The 17,359-nt window shown below is 30.9% G+C and overlaps 2 protein-coding genes and 1 long non-coding RNA gene across 3 annotated transcripts; 2 read left to right on the top strand and 1 right to left on the bottom strand.

The window, feature by feature from the left end:
* Nucleotides 1–275: 275 nt before the first annotated feature.
* On the top strand, nucleotides 276–2,758 carry LOC106417309 (ethylene-responsive transcription factor ERF087-like; the record flags this gene model as incomplete). The annotated part of the gene is made up of 1 exon (XM_048740491.1): nucleotides 276–2,758. A coding segment is annotated over one exon (759 nt), but the record flags the coding sequence as incomplete, so codon positions are not given.
* Nucleotides 2,759–2,851: 93 nt separating this feature from the next.
* LOC111200529 lies at nucleotides 2,852–7,077 on the top strand. Its single transcript, XR_002654180.2, has 3 exons — nucleotides 2,852–3,859; nucleotides 3,938–4,458; nucleotides 4,535–7,077. It is a non-coding gene; the product is annotated as an uncharacterized LOC111200529 (long non-coding RNA).
* Nucleotides 7,078–11,296: 4,219 nt separating this feature from the next.
* BNAA09G27480D lies at nucleotides 11,297–12,432 on the bottom strand. Its single transcript, XM_013857615.3, has one exon. It carries the CDS (start codon nucleotides 12,254–12,256, stop codon nucleotides 11,414–11,416), a length of 843 nt encoding a protein of 280 aa, XP_013713069.1. The 5' UTR covers nucleotides 12,257–12,432; the 3' UTR covers nucleotides 11,297–11,413.
* Nucleotides 12,433–17,359: the final 4,927 nt, after the last annotated feature.

Genomic DNA, 17,359 nt, shown 5'->3' with positions numbered 1-17,359 from the left:
TTGAGACCAACTTCCTGAATAAGATGAATTTAATCGAATCTTGTTCAAGGCAACTCAAAATAGATGAACTGAATCAAATCTCTTTTAAGGTAATAAGCAAAAGCTCTATTATTAATTATCAAAGTCTCCCTACAACTTTAGGCTTCAATGCCTATTTATAATAAATCCTTAATCTAAAAAATCCTAATCTTAATTAAAATAGGAAAACCATTAAAATATAGAAAATATAAATAAAAGGTAATTATCTAAATTAATATAACTAATAAAATAAATAACAAGATATTTGGAAATATTCCAAATACTTATCTGCATCAAATGGTAATTCAAATGTCTGTTCTTCCTCTAGATCAAAAAAGACTAATAGGCAAAAGCAGCAACAATCACAGCCGCAACCACAACAACATAATGAAGAAATCAAGTATGTAGGAGTGAGGCGGAGGCCGTGGGGAAGATATGCAGCTGAAATAAGAAACCCTACTACAAAAGAGAGGTATTGGCTAGGTACTTTTGATACGGCCGAGGAGGCTGCATTGGCCTATGATAGAGCTGCACGGTCCATAAGAGGCTTGACTGCTAAGACCAACTTTGTCTATTCCGATATGCCTCGTGGCTCCTCAGTAACTTCCTTCATCTCTCCTGATGAATCCCAACGTTTCATTTCCGAGTTATTCAACCATTCTTTTCAACCAGAAGCTCCTAACAATATCACCACCAACAATCTCTATTCATCGACCAACACCGAAAACCAAAACTCTAATGAGTTCTCATACAATGGGTGGCCACATGAGTCCGAATGTGATTATCAATCTATAAACACTAATGATGAGCATTGTGATCATGAGCTTCCACCTCTTCCTCCAAGTACTTGTTTTGGAGCTGAACTTACTTATCCAGAGACCGATAGCTATTGGAATGTGGCGAATACTAGTATGGATTATTTCTTTGAACTTGATGCCTTTGTGGATCAAAACAGTCTTGTTGAGAGTGGAACTGAAGGGTTTGACTCTTCATCCACCACATTCTTCTACCAATAATAGCGAGATGTCCAAGTTTGCGACTTTCGTCGTTGGTATTTAATATCCTTTTGTTTTTTACAATCATTTTGCTTCTATTATGGACTGGACTGAAATATATCAAGTCTCTCTCTCTCTCTCAAAATTCGACTGTTTTTTTTTGTTATTGTGGCTTATCAAATGCAAGATTCTCTTCATCGCTTGTTAGTTATTGTAAGTTTGTGACTGCGAGGAAAATTGCATTATTGCTTCAAAGTATCTTTCTGTTTCGGTCTATAACTTTATTTAACTGGTGGCAGTGATAATAAAGAGTAAAGAGCGTAGTTCCAATCTGTATATTTTCTTTTTAGTTCCAATCTATATATTATACACATTTCGAACTTGCAATCTTTGAGAAATATTTTGTGGAGAACATGCACTTACTAACCTTAACTTTCAACTTTAATGATTACATCACACCTTTATGACTTGATGGTTTTGCGATTTAGAACTACGCTTCATGGAATCAGTAGTTTACTTTCATCAGTTATCGATATCACCTAACTTTATCTGAAAACACATTTCTATTTATATTTGGCCGTTTGGTATGCGATTGCAGAGCCGTGCGAAGGTTTATTGATGCCATAATAAGCCAATTTTTTTTTTGGTCAAGCGAAATATGTTTACAGTTTTTTTTTTTACAATATTGTTTTGCACTTAAATAATAATAGATAAAGAGAAACTACTTCTAATAATTTTTTAATAGGGATTTTGATTGATGGACAATATGTTTTCTATCAAATATAAAAAATTAGCATTAAGACAGAAAAAAGTTTGAGGTGCAATATAATTAATTAACTAGATTTTGACCCGCACATTCGTGCGGATATTTTTCATCTTATGAATGTATACTTTTGATTTATTATAAACATTTTAAGTATATAATTTTAATTTTAGTGTTATATATTGTGAATATAAACCTATTACTGTAGTAAATTGTATACATGGTAGCATCCATCATATTATTTTAGTAAATTTTATTGATATAGAATATTTTTTGGATGTTATGATATTAATTTTTTTTGTTATTAAATTAAGACTTCAAAATATTAGATTACTTTAATTTTTATAACATAGTTTGTTTTTCCGTGTAACATTTCAAGAAGTTATTCTTTATTATCTATGATTATACCTTTTGAAAAATTTAAAACATTATCATTTTAAGTTTGCATACTTATTTTTTTAAATTTTATATTTTGTCAAAATTGTTTAGAAAATTATACAACTATATTTGAGGTGGGAGATTATATGATTTTTGAAATTGTTTTGTTATTAAATAAATACATTATTTTATATAAATAATTTTAATTTCGGTAAGATTTTTATACATCTCTCAGAATATGTTTATAATTAATATAAATATTAAATTTATAATTAAAATTTGATTTGTCATTAAAATTTTGAATGAATAATTAAAATTCTATAGTTTTCTAATAACATATTTTTAAATAGTATATGAACTAAAGGTTAGTTATAAACTATTATATTTTTGTATATTATTATTTTTTAAACAATATATTGTTGAGAGTTTCAAAATAAAAAAATAAGTTGTTGTAGATATAATAGTTTAACCTATGTTAATGAATTTATGTTTATAAATTTATTTTTCTAAAAAATATAATATAGTTTACGAATTTAAATACATTTTGATGATGAGTGATAATTTATTTAAATGAAAATATTTTAAAAATAAAATAGATAAATTTACCCATATTTAATTCATAAAGTACTTCTATTTTAATATAATATATAATATAACTAAAAATATATAAAATAGTATAGAATTTTATTTTCTTGTTTTATAATAAATTTTTAATTAACATTGAATTATAAAGTTATATTAGTATTTACGAAATTAATTAAGTGTTATTTTATAAAAATATTTAGAAAGTTGGTAAGATTTTGTTAGATTCTTTTTCAACATAATTTGTTATATTTAAAAATAAATTTATATTTATATTTGTTTTATTATTAATGTAAATAATGAAATATGTTATTTTTTTAGAGGATCCTAGTATGACTTGTTAAAAGTAGATAGAAAATAGAACTTTGTTTTAATAGATTAGATATCCAAGGAACCAAACACATTTCTATGTCCAAACACGTGCTATTCTAAAGGAAGTCCAAAAATAAATGAGAACTTGTAAATGGTAGATAAAAAATAGGACTCTATTTTAATAGATTAGATTTTAGAATTTAAGCTGTGAATATAGCAAAAGGTTTCTAATAATATCAATAATAGTCTATGTTAAAGTGATTATAGTTCAAGAAAGTGTTTTTACTAATATGTCAAACTAAATAACATTTTTGTTATATGTCCTATATAAAAGTTCAACAAAAATTTGTCCTAAGTCAATGTTTCATTTTTTTTGTTAGTAGTCACGGCTCTGTGCCATTGCTATTTCACTAGGACTACTACTAATAGTTCCTAAAACCTATAGGTTCTCCGGCCACTAATAAGTTGCCAGCTCATATCCAATTTTTTTGGGAAAAAAAGAAGGTAAAATATAATTAGAAATAATATCAAGTGAAAAAGAAAAGAAAACTAAAAAAAGGAAACAAAAAAAAAACAGAACACACAGCTTGTAAACCTATTTTGTGACCAAGGAGAGAGCCACGTAGAAGAAGAAGAGGACCAAAGAAAAGTAGCAGAGAAGAAGCTACAAAGTCGTTAACATAATTGATCATATAGTTGTTAGATTTTCTTTAATCACGTCAAATTCTCAAAAACTAATGAATTTGGCAAAGATGTTTTTGATTTCATCTCTACTGGATACGTCTTTGGATCCGTAGGCTACGTTTCTGTGGTTTGTATATTCTTCCTTGCCTCTTCTCTAGTATTTATCCTTGTTTGGTTATAGAATTTTATATTATTTTGATGTTAGAGTCACATAGAAGAAGAAGAGGAGCAAAGAAGAGTAGCAAAGAAGAAGGAAGGTTGAAGCGCAAGAAACGAACAAACAAGAAGAAGTGACCAATGAGAGAGTCACGTAGAAGAAGATAGTCAATGTGAGAGAAGATGCCACTTGACATTGATTACAAACCAAAGAGAAGTTGAGGACACCTATGTTGTAGTTGTTAGGTGCATGTGTAGTACTTAGTGAGAAACTACTATAAGTATGTATATGTGGTGTTGTAAGAAAGATAAATCCAATTCTCATAATAATAAGAGTTGGAGTAAGTAAAAATGTAGACATACAAAGTTATCTCTCTTCTCTCTCTACAAGAACAAACCAAACGTGAGAGAGTAAAGAGAGTGTGTGCTAGCTTGTGTCATGATTGAAACACAAGCAAAACTGAGACAAAAAGAGAACAAAAACAGAGTAAGAGCAAGAGTGAGCTGGCTGTGAGGTGAGGCCAAGCCAGAAGTTCAACAATTTCAACATGACGGCCCAGAGCCTACATGGTACCTACCACCTTCTTGTATGTTATTGTTTTATCAAAGAAGTCTTCTAATCTAATCAATAAAATTGTCATTATAGGACTGTTAAACATGTTGGAGGTGCGATGAGAGGTGCATGAGCTGATGCTGATCAAGTCTCTGTTATGGTTAGAACTATGATTGAAATTAAAGTCAGCAAGAACGCTTTCCGTATGTTCTATGCGCTTGGGTACAAACTAGACCACGAGCTTCTCAAAGTTGGATTTGCATTTCATTTCCAAAGGACCGCACACATAAGTGACCACATGTACACATTACGAATTCAACTCCTTTAATGATGCATTTTCTTATTATATAATTTGGAATATGCAGAGTTTGAAACCTTAACCAAATTTTGATTTATCAAACTTGAATCACCTTAGACTTGTAAAATAGATCGATCCCGACCACCAAGAATAGTTTTTTTGACCACTTAATTGATTATTCTCCATTCCTTCTCAAACTTTCTGTCAAACCAATGGCAAGAACATTCTTATATATAAATTGTTAGGGTTAGTTGACCAAAAAAAAGAAATAGATTGTTAGGGTTACAAGTACATTGGACGGAGGTTTATTCAAAATTGGGTTTGAAAGCAAGGATTAGGAGACTCGAAAATCACTAACACAGCTTCGTCTCTTCTATGTAATCTATCTTCTCTGTAACCGATTAACCCTAAGAATGATCTACCACGGCGTTAAACAACTTTGATGTTTGCCACCTCAATTATGTTAGAAAATCTAACAACTATATGGTTAATTATGTTAACGACTTTGTAGCTTCTTCTTCTTCTTAGTCACAAAACAAGGTTTACAAGCCGTAGTGTTCTGTTTTTTTTTGTTTTCTTATTGTTTTTCAGTTGATAATATTATTTCTAATTATTTTTTACCTTTCTATTTTTTTCAAATACTGAATATGAATTGGCAACTTATTAATACTTATTAATGGCCGGTGACCTATAGGTGAACCTATACCCAAGAATTAGTCTTTCACAAGATGACGCACCTTTTTTCAGGTACTGCGCTAGTTAATGAAATGGTACGTATACAGAGCCGGCTCTCGGCCCAAGCAGGTGAAGCATGTGCTTCCGGCCACCAACATAATAAATATTTTAGCGTCCACTTTTTCCTGAAAACTTTCTGTGGTGTAGTGGTCAAATGTGCTCTTCTTCTCTAAGGTAAGGCTGGGTTCGAGGCCCCTTGTGTTAATTTTTTTTCCAGCCATTTTTATTTATTTTGGGCTTGTGGCCCAAAAATGTCTAGGACCGGTTCTGCATGTATAGGTGCATGTTTCTAAATAACTAAACTAAATATCGATACTGTTCTCATTTATACAGAGATTTAGTTTATACTTATGATGAATTACCAAAGAAAGGCCTTCATTTTTCATAAAAAATGGCCATACTATAAGGGAAAAATTGTTTTTCTAGACCAAAAAATAGGTACATTGTCCCATTAAACAAATCTCAAATTTTTACAATTTTGGTCTATAATGCCATTTCCTATTTATAAAAATAAACTAAATAAATAGTTTTATAAACAAAAAAAATGAAAAATAGGAACTTCATTGTAAATACCTATACCAATGTAGAAGTTTTTTTTTGGGTTCTAAAAATGTTTATATGAATTTGTTTTTTCTAATTTGTTTTATCTTTAACATTTTCTTAATATATAATCGTTAGTTTTAATTATATTTTAAAAATTAAACTAAGGGTATAGTAGGATTTTCATGAAATATTAGATTAATGGGACAAGATTAGATTGGTATTAACCCATAAGGACAAATGTATGTGTTTTTTTGTCTAAAAACAATTTTTTCTACTATAAGTCTTAATTTTCATATGTAAGCATTTTTACTCTATATACATTGGTTAGCTAGCTATTGATGGAAAGCTTGTTCGACTTATTAATAACAAAATGTGTTTGCCGGCCAACAAAAAAAATCTAAACTACAAAAAAACAAATCTAAAAATTACAACTTTTTTTTAATATTAGCTTAAAATTACAACATTTTGATCACTAGAGTTAGATCGCGCAGGTTTTTCTCCATTAATTTCATGTGCATTGTTTTTTCCCTCTTATATATATACTGTATATATATAAGGAATTGAGAAACATAAATATAAAAATATAAATATAAAACTATTGGACGTATATTGTACTGATTAAACTATTATACTTTTTTTTTACTAAATAACAATATTTTTCATATATTTCTAACTCGTTTCATTACATTTTAGTGTTTTATAATTAAATTTGAATGATATATTTTTCTTGGTTTTCACTAGTCAAAATTTATCAACTCTTTTTATAAACAAAAAATAATGTATACCATTTTATTAATCCGTAAAATACTATAACACGTAGAATATTGTACATGTTTGACCAAGCGTGGCATCACAATCTCCCATCCTTGTGATAATATCAATCTTTATTTCCCAAGAGTCAATACACTGCCTATCTACATGAGATGTCACCTTGAAAAGCGTCTTCAATCTGTAGCGAAAGCTCTCGTGTATGAACCAAAACTAGATGATTCGTAATTTCTTCTTGGCGGCGTTTTAGAGCCAAAATTTCACGGTGAGATTTGATGAGGAAGACAAATTTCTTCGGGACGACAGAATCGAATTCCGTCGTCAATTCTACAAAAAAAGGTCATTTTATACTCAAAATGTTCAATTCATATCTGACTTATATGACCGTGCAAAAACATACATGTACTTTCGAAAATTTCAAATAATATACGTATTATTTATTTTTTTGGCGAAATCATACATTAGACACCACATCAGCTGTCACATCATCTAATTTTTGTTAACTTGATTGCTACATCAACTAATTTTACTAATGAGGATACCACGTGTACAAATTTTTTATTAAAATAAAATAAATCAAAATAATTGTTTTAGAAATATCTCTTTTTAGAAAGTGTAAATGTTTATAAATTTTTATTGTTTAAAAAAAAACTTAACTAAATAATATAATTTTAATCTTATATAAGAGATATTTCATTATAATATTTTGATCCTATCAATTACTCTTATGTTAATCTTGGTTTTGGTATTTTCATGCATTTTGTTGGTTTAAAGTAGTAAAATGGTTAAAAGAGATGGAGATTTTTCTTTTTGAAAATAAAAGGGAAATTACCAAAAATACAAGATTTCTAATACCACTTTTCATGTTTACATTAACTAATCTAGACTTATTGTTGAGAGTTGGGGAGAGGGTGGAATATGGTTTTTGGAATGTAAAGTTTATGATTCAAATAAATATATAAATAAATAGTTTAAAAAAATTGAATTTTAACAAGAAAATTCGAAACAAAAATCAAAAAGAAAATATTTATAAAAAAAATCAAATTTGAAAAAGTATAAATAAAAAATACAAAAAGAAATTATTTATTTAAATAATTATTTATTATATATAGAGAACAAAGGTGTAAGAATTTTTTGCCTCTTCATGAAGAAGATGTTTTTGAAAATGTCTATTTTTTTTTTTGAAAATGTTTTTTTAGTAAAAATTAACATGTATAATGGTACAAACAATGTGGTAAACATGAAATTTCCAAAAAAAAAAAAAGATGGTGATTGACCTGCGTGCCTTACTTCATTACGTTGAATGTTTAATATGTAGTTATATCTTCATAGTATTATAAATTCTTCTCATGTTTTCTCAAAAAATGAGACGAAAAAAAAAGAAAAAGAAAAAATGATTAAGGCCATAAAATAACATATTGTGATGTTTTAAATTTATAATTTATGTATTAATAAATATCAGTAAAATAATCATTTTCGTATGTGCTAACAACTAACATAATCAAGCTAGAAAATGAGAAAATTATAAATCATGTGCATTTTATACTGATATTTTGCAACCTGCACGATTTTAGTTTTGTCCCGTCAATTTGCTGTAAGCACCTACGTAGATAGAGAAATTGACATGTTGGTTTTCATAGTTTATGTCCATGGTCAATAATTGTCTTTGCTTTTATATATATATCAAAGAATAATAGGCAAATGAAAGTTCGAAGACAGTTTTTTTTTAATATCATAAGAGTATCTCCAAAAGTAACTTTGTTTTTTTCGTAGATGATTTTTTTTTTAAATTGAAATTTTAATCTTTTTTTCCCAAAAGATGAATTTAAAATGTAATTTTAATAGGTTTGCAGTTTTAGAGTCCTTATTATTATAAAATATAATCCCTGTTATTATAAAATTTAATAAAAACTAAAAAGTGTAAAAATAGACCATAAAATAGAAATATTATAAATAATATTTATTAATAAAATATTTCATTATAATATAAAATAAAATAAAATACATATATATATATATACATATATATATATATATTTATTACGATATTTCCATACTGTTTCCATAAAAGATCAACTAATTCATTGCAAAGTGATAAATTTCAAATAAAATAAAGAATTATTTATTGTAAAATGTTGTTTTGTATAATAATTTTCTTCAGTATTATAAATATATTTTGTATAAGATACACGATTATAAGGACTATATGGATAACTATAAAAGTTAAAAATATTATTTTACAATATAAATAATTGAAATATAACTTCAAAAATGAAGGTTGAACTATAGAACTTTAAATATGAAATTTTATTTTATAATTGTTTTTAATTATATAAAAATTCATATTTGAAATTATGGAATTACTTTTGAAATGCCCTAATTTGTTGTTAGGTTCCTAATTTTCAATAGAGTTTGAAATTTTTTAAAGGAATGTGATCTAAAATATAACCTTTCGTACCAGCTAATTTGAATATTGGAAAACCAACTATTTGCATTATTATTAGCCTAGTAACACTGTAATTTATAAAATAGTTAACAAACAAACTGTAAAATGGTCAAACTCTGAGAAAGGTTACTTGGAATAAAGAAAGTATCTAGCTAGAGAAAAGTTCCTCAGTAACGTTTCAGTATCACTTTACAACAAACTTTATGATTTGCAATGAATAAAGAAGATTACCCAACGAAATATTACGTATGTATGGGTGTTATATTAATGAGCTTTTTTAGAAAATAATGGAGATCATAATTTTAGAAAAGAAAAAGAAGAAAAGTCTCCATGAAGATAGGCAGGATCATGGAGTTAGAGCTGGGTTGCGGGTCAAACCCGCCCCGCTGATCCGCCAACCCGCGGGTAAACTGATTTTTTTTATTCAAAAAATTTGATCCGCTTGACCCGCAAGAAGAAAATATGAAATCCGCACCCGCCCCGCTAAAATCCGCGGGTGATCCGCTAGACCCGCGGATAATATTAATAATATTAAAAATTATTAATTTAAATATTTTTTATTAAAATAACAATAAAATTTAATATTTTAAATATTTTTTTATTAAAAATAACAATAAAATTTAATATTTTAAATATTTTTTATCAAAAATAATAAATATTAATCTATTTATAATTAAAATTAAATTATTTTTTAAAAATTTTCTATTTAAAAATAATATTTAAAAAAAAAAATCTTTTTTTTTTAGTTTTTGCGGGTTGGCGGATACCCGCGCTGAATTTTGGCTGACCCGCACCCGCTCCGCATAAAAATCACTTAATCCGCACCCGCACCCGCGAACCAAAATTTTCAAATCACTCGACCCGCACCCGCCCCGCAACGGATCAAATAGGACGGGGCCCGCGGATAATGATTCATATTCCCAGCACTACATGGAGTCAATGCATCTCAATCCTCCCCCATCTCTTCTTCTTCACACATTCTAGAATATAATCGGTCGTATTATCTTATTCATTTCTTGATATATTGTTTTAATCAGTAAACCTAATGAATAATACTATTTGAATATGTTAGAGATGGAGTTGCTCAAAGAGATGTTATCGTTGCAAACTTGAAGGCTACATAACATTTCACTATTATATTATTATTAGTTAAGAGAAAAGAGAGTCTTTGGGTGACTTTCTTTGACTCCTCTTTTGTCTCTTTTTCACACTTTTTCTTCATGAAATCAGAAAACGAGACTGACACAAAACTCATCGTGCTTCTCTATGCATCTCATCCTTTTCCCCATATATTTCTCATTCAAAGGTTGATCACAATAGTAACTATGACCACGCTTTTTTCCTGTTTCCTTAAGTTTCTCCATTTCTCTTCGTATTGTATAGATTTGATCTTATGGATTACGTAAGATATAACTATTTCAGATTTCCATTATTGGGAGTAGCCTCCATGACATTCTGTATATTCCAAGGTCTAATTCGGTCTCAAATCTTTCTAAAAATTTGTTTCTATGTAAACTGAGAAGAAAAATATTTTACACATAATTTTTGTTAACATAATCAAATTATGTGTGCCAAAAGCCACCAAGTTCCAAATAAAAATAGTGATTCTTCTGTTTCTAAGGAATTTTTTTCCAAAAAACCGTATAAAAACGATTGTTTTACAAAACAGAATGTAAACTTATTAAAAAATTATACCTTCTGTTAATATTTGCAAAACAGCAAAAATTCAATAAACCAAGTTGCCAAAATAGAAAGAAAAAGAAAACTCCTTCTTTTACTGTCTGACAAAACAGAATTCAGAAAGTTTATCCATTGGACATTCAAACTTGATTATTTGAATGGCTCTTCAACATTTGTGAAAAAAAAACAAAAAAAAATCTTATAAATATTTTGGCATAAATCTAATACAAAAAACAAAAAACTATAAAAGACTTCTTAAAATATTTGGCCTTCAATGGCAATTAGTAGTTACAAACAGATTGTTTAGAATCCTATTTTTTGGCAACATGGTTTAGATATTGTTAGTTGATTCAATTATCACAAGAAAACTGCACAATTCAACAAATTTGGAAACAATTTATATGTTGGTTAATAATTTTTCTCAGATTCTTTACATAATTTCAAACAATTTTTTTCTATGTATCAACACACAATCTGCTAATTCCTCTAATTAAAAAAAAAACTAAGCTAATTTTCTAAGAATAGCTTTCTTGGTTTTGGACTTGAATTTGTATTGAAGCTTACGCTTCGCACATGAATTATCAGTTTGAGAAGAATCTTTGCATGATCTCTTCTTCATAACAGGAAACTTCCTTCTCTTCTTCTTCTTCATCTCCACCGTCCCTTTCATCGCCTTCGCCTCTGTTATCGTCTCTAGCTTTGGCTTCCATTTCCTCAGACTAACCAACTGAACATAATCTTTCTTCAGTTTCACCGTCGTACAAACTCTCCCTTCTCCTTCCTCTTCCGCTTCCTTTTCTTGTTCTCTGTTTTTTCTACCTTCCATCATCAACTCCGACATGAACTCTTCAGACACACGAATCCTCAGCTTCTCCCCTGTTCCTCCCTTTTGTATAAGAAACGGCTGCTGCTGCTGCTGCTGCTGAGTCCCGGCCGATTTTCTGACCGACCCGACTCCGTTTTGAGAAGATTTCAAGGCGGCGATGGTGAGGAACGAGAGGGTGTTCATGAAGAAATCAGACGGGAGGAGAAAGTAGTTGAGCCCGAGCTTGAGCGTGTCGGTTTCAGACAGGACAGGTGTCCTCTGTCCGATGTAGAGCGAGTCTGATCTGCAGATTTTGTGCTTTGGAAAGTCTCTTGTGAGCTCCGAGACCACCACTGGACGGTCGTAGACTTCTAAAGAGCCGTCGGATCTTACGAGCTTGATCTTTCGTTGGTTCTTTTCTCCTTCGCCGCGGTCGCTGATGGATCGGCTCGGTCGGGGGTGGAGACAGAGCCAACCCGATGGAGCTCTGTGTAGCTTTACGAGTAGACTCGCCAGCTTCGCGATATTATCATGGCCCATTTAGTAATGAACTGGTGTTTAGTTTTTTTTTTGTGAACAAGAAAACGAGAACTCTTCCCTTCTCTGTTGCGAGGAAAAGGTCGTGAAGAGCGTTGGTGCGGAGGAGAGAGAGAGAGAGAGAGAAAGAATCTTTGTAGTTTCAGTGTGAACAAATGAGACGAAGTTTTGCTTTGTATATTTATACACTCTTTTACATTGTGAGACTTACGCTTATACAGATAATATTTGCATACAAAAAGATTAAAATATATAATATAGATACTATACAAGCTTCTTTCAAATTATTTAGTTTATAAAACATGTTATTCTTATATATTTCATTTTCAACTTTCCCTATTTAATATATTTTCATCTCAATGTTATTTTTATTTTTTAGGTATTTTCAATTCACTTTAAACACTTACTAAAAACGTTTCTTATTTCAAAAATCTTCATAGAGGGAAAAAAAATTATAATAAGGATTTAATATATAGCCAGCTTGGTATACAAATATGTTAGATAATTGGACATGTGCTTACGTACGTACCATTATGTTTCCTTCTTTGTTAAAAAAAAAAAATCCAAGTTGTAATAATTAGATATAAGTTATGTTTGGTCCAAGTTGTAGTGTTAAATGTGATTAAGAAGCGATTAGTTTAATGATTTAATCTGAGTCTATGACCATGTTGAACATGAGTGACGGCATCATGTAAAACTCTATGATACAATACAATTATATAAAATGAATTGGGTGAGAAAGAAGACTTAGACCGGTGGAAGAGCAAGTAACGACTGTTCTTTTTAGACATTTCAATCTTGGTTTTAAGGTGTACTTCAACTTTAATGGATTATGGATTATATGAAATTATGATATTCTTCTTAAGTATCTTATAGTCACACATTTCAGAAAACTATACAATAGTCATTTAATCAACTTCTTAACTTATGGTACCGGTTCTCGACCCTAATCCCTACTTTGCTACTTAGTTGAGAAATGAATATCGATGGATTTATAAGATACTAATTCTTATTTTTGCCTGTTCAAATAGTGTTTGAGATATTATTATAAGAAAAATTGTATACTGATGTCATATTTAGAGAAGATCATTTATATCCGCAAAACTGATTATTAATGATATTGACTAACTGGTATCATTCTTAAAAAGGCATATGAAACTATTCAAGAAACAAAGGTATATGATAGATCATCGTGCTACATATCCAAATACTCTGCGAATAAGTATATCATAATTTTCTTCAGAAAATATAAAGTTACACAACATGCTATCTCTTTCTTGACCATATTTCAAAATTCGTATAACGTCTAAGTTGCAACTCGCAAGTGAAGTAGCTACCTCTCGTTTGGGTCTAACTTTGACCCACCAATCGGTGCACGTAACCACGTTGCCTTACTTTGACTCGCTTCTTCCTTCCTTTATTTAGTTTTGAATTGTCACTCCCGCCTTCCTTTTCTATCCTTTTCGCCCTCTTTTTGTTTTGCATGCTTTCCTCATTTTGCCTTTTATTTCGAAATTCATGATAAACTTTTGTAAGAGTAATAGTAATATAACTATACACTTTGGTTAGCGTTAGTCAAATATATATATATATCGGATATCAGTTCTTTTATAGAAATTTTACATATTTGGGCACTTTCAATTTATAGTGATCCCGCAAAAAGTAGACCACTTTCACTTTTTCCTTAGTCATATTATAGTTTCTCAATAAACTATCAACTAATAAAAAGTAGATTGCTCAAGTTTGTACATGTACTAAACATCCATCTAGTCCAAATGGTAAATATGTCATGCAAATTTTAGACAACAATTTTTCCAAAAAAAATTTAGACAACAAATAGTGTTTTGAAAAACTATTTCGATTAAAAATAATGTATTTGAAGAATTCAATATCAGTTGTTAAACATATTTTGTCAATAAGTTGTAATAATCATGTTATATTGAATGTTTATTATAGATATAATCTAATATTTTGGAACTGATATTAAAATATTTTCGCATCAAACTAATACTTACAAATTTGAGTATTTACCTTTTACACATGACACAGAAATAGTATGATACATTCAATGATTTATGACAATGGTATTTGAAATCCGATATCTTAAATATTTCATACTTTGTCCATTCTAAAAAATGTATGTTTTAGAATTTTTTACGTATATTAAAAAATATAAAGTTAATATATGCATTAATTATTTTTGTATTTATTTTTCATAATTTTTAATCAATCAAAATTTAGTAAACACAATTATATCTTCAAAATTTACAATTTACCATTTTTACATATATTGAATATGTTTTTTTTATTTAAGACATGGATCATTGTAAAACAGATGAATTATCAACACTTCAATCGAGAATTAGACAGAGATGGAGATAACAAAAGTCGGACACACATGGAAGAAATGTGTGTCAACTGACACATGTTACATTATAAAAGAAATTTAGACTGGAAGTTTGAACCAATAATTTACTCAATTTCATTAGGTAAAAGTTATCATGTCCGATTGTTTTATCCCCATTTCAAGTACCAGTAAATGCTGTTCTCTAATGTTTTTTTTACTCTTTCTTTTATAAGTGACTAATTCAAAAAAATTATAAAACTCCTCAAAAAAAATCCTGAGTCTGCCACTGGATATAACCCATCAAATATCTAGATATTGCAAAACTGACTATGTTCATTCAATTAATAGAACAGTCCAAATGCTAAGCCTTAAAGGTTGGTAGGGATTAGTCTTAGATTATATATATGCTAAACAACTTTAATAAGAAATCAAGACAACGTACGTAGTTTGTTGGTGAGCGAAGAATAAGACGACAAGTAGCTATGGCTTTAAGTTTAAATCTTGATTACCATTTGCTAACTTTTCAAAAGTTGGTCGCTTCTTAAGAATGTACTACAATTTAAAATAGGATCTTTTATATATATTGGATACACCTAACACAAGTTAACAAACCTTGCACAACCCCACCATTTAGGTTTGATTTCATGTAGTCAATATCACTAAACTCCAAATCTCGTACCGAACGACATGTTGATTATAACTCTCAATACACTAAACCTCTATGATGAGAGTTTTCAATGAAACTCTTAAATGATTCATCAAAATTGTAGAAACAGTCAAGTGAGGTTTATATATCTTGACGAATCTTGAAGCACATATACTCTTGACTTGAGCGAAGATTCTCCACCGTTCAAGCGAACAACAAGCTTGCGACGATTATCATAACAAGACGAAGCCCAAAGTTTGGCCCAATAACAAAGATCGACCAGACCCAGCTAAGAACAATGTCCATCTGTTTTGCTCATCAACATGAGGTTATCTTGCTATTTGGCATTTTAGTGAACGGTGACATAACCGTATGATCTTCCTTAGTTCAATTGTAAACTTGTGTAAATATATTGTGTTGTAACATCGTATGCTTAACATCTTGTAGACACTAAAAAGTTGGTGTGCAACATACTTGTGAATCATATTGTGGTAGTAGTTGTATTGTGTTATATGTTATGAATCATATTTTCATTTATATACAATACACCACATAGGAATACATAATTCACACAAAAGCATCGCAATACAACGTCAATGTTTAAGCAATCACTACAATGATATACGTTTTACAAAATATTGTTATTGGAAGTATTTCCCTTGCCTTTCATTAACGTATTTACAATGTTTAAATACACAAAGTGGTTTCGTTAGTTACACTTTACAAGGGATATCTATCTAATAAGTTAGGCTTCTCCAAGAATATAGGTTGAACCGTTGGCATATTCTTTCACCCTCCCTTAGTCTAATCGTCGGGTGCACGAATGGATAGACTGGACTTGAATTCCTCAAACAGAGAAGATGGCAAGCCTTTCGTAAAAATGTCTGCATACTGAGCTGATGAGGGGACATGAAGAACTCTTATTTGGCCCATTGCAACTTTTTCACGTACGAAGTGAATGTCTATTTCGACGTGTTTTGTTCGTTGATGTTTGACTGGATTGTTGGACAAGTAAGTGGCGCTGACGTTGTCACAATACACCAATGTAGCTGAGGTTATAGGTATCTTGAGTTCGAGCATTAGATTCCGTATCCAACAGGTTTCAGCAACAACATTGGCAACTCCTTTGTACTCAGCTTCTGAACTGGATCGAGAGACTGTTGGTTGTCGTTTTGAGGACCAGGAGATGAGATTGTCACCCATGAATACGCAGTAGCCTGATGTCGATCTGCGAGTGTCCGGGCAGCCAGCCCAGTCGGCATCTGTGTACGCCGTTAACGCTGTTGAGGATGATTTGTGTAGGCGGAGGCCGTGGCTAAGGGTTCCTTGGAGGTAATGCAGTACACGTTTCATAGCGATCAGATGAGGCTGCCTGGGGTCGTGCATGTAAAGGCAGAGCTGATGCACGGCGTATTGGATGTTCGGACGCATAAGCGTTAAGTACTGAAGAGCACCAGCTATGCTTCTGTACTGAGTGGGGTCGTCGACCTTAGCACCATCCTCAGCGGAGAGCTTGGATTTGAGGTCAACCGGTGTGGAGATAGGCTTGCAGTCCTTCATGTTTGCGCGAAGTAGAAGGTCCTTGGCGTAAGAGGACTGGCTCAAAAATAACCCTTTGGAGTCGTATGTGGCTTGGATTCCAAGGAAGTAGGAAAGTTTGCCATCATCCGACATCTCAAACTCCTGTTTAAGCAGGTTGCTCAAGGTTTGTCGCAGTTGTGGAGTGGAAGCTGTCAGTAATATGTCATCGACATATAGGAGGAGATAAGCGCGATCATTGCCTTTGTTGTAGACGTAAAGAGAGGTGTCGCTGAAGCTCTTGACAAAACCCTGTTTCTCAACGAAAGTAGAGAACCGTGCATTCCACGCACGAGGTGCTTGTTTGAGTCCGTAAAGAGCTTTATCTAGCTTCTAGACGTGATGAGGGTTTGAAGGATCTGCCATTCCAGGAGGTTGATGCATAAAGACCCTCTCCTCGAGCTTTCCATGGAGGAAGGCGTTCTTGACATCGAGGTGGTGGACCTCCCAGTTGTTAGCCAAAGCCAGGTGCAGAACCGCTCGGATTGTGACTGGTTTCACCACGGGACTGAATGTTTCATCATAATCCAGACCC

Source organism: Brassica napus, chromosome A9 (assembly GCF_020379485.1).
Source record: "Brassica napus cultivar Da-Ae chromosome A9, Da-Ae, whole genome shotgun sequence".
Classification (NCBI taxonomy): domain Eukaryota; kingdom Viridiplantae; phylum Streptophyta; class Magnoliopsida; order Brassicales; family Brassicaceae; genus Brassica; species Brassica napus.
This window is presented reverse-complemented; position numbering and strand designations above follow the sequence as displayed.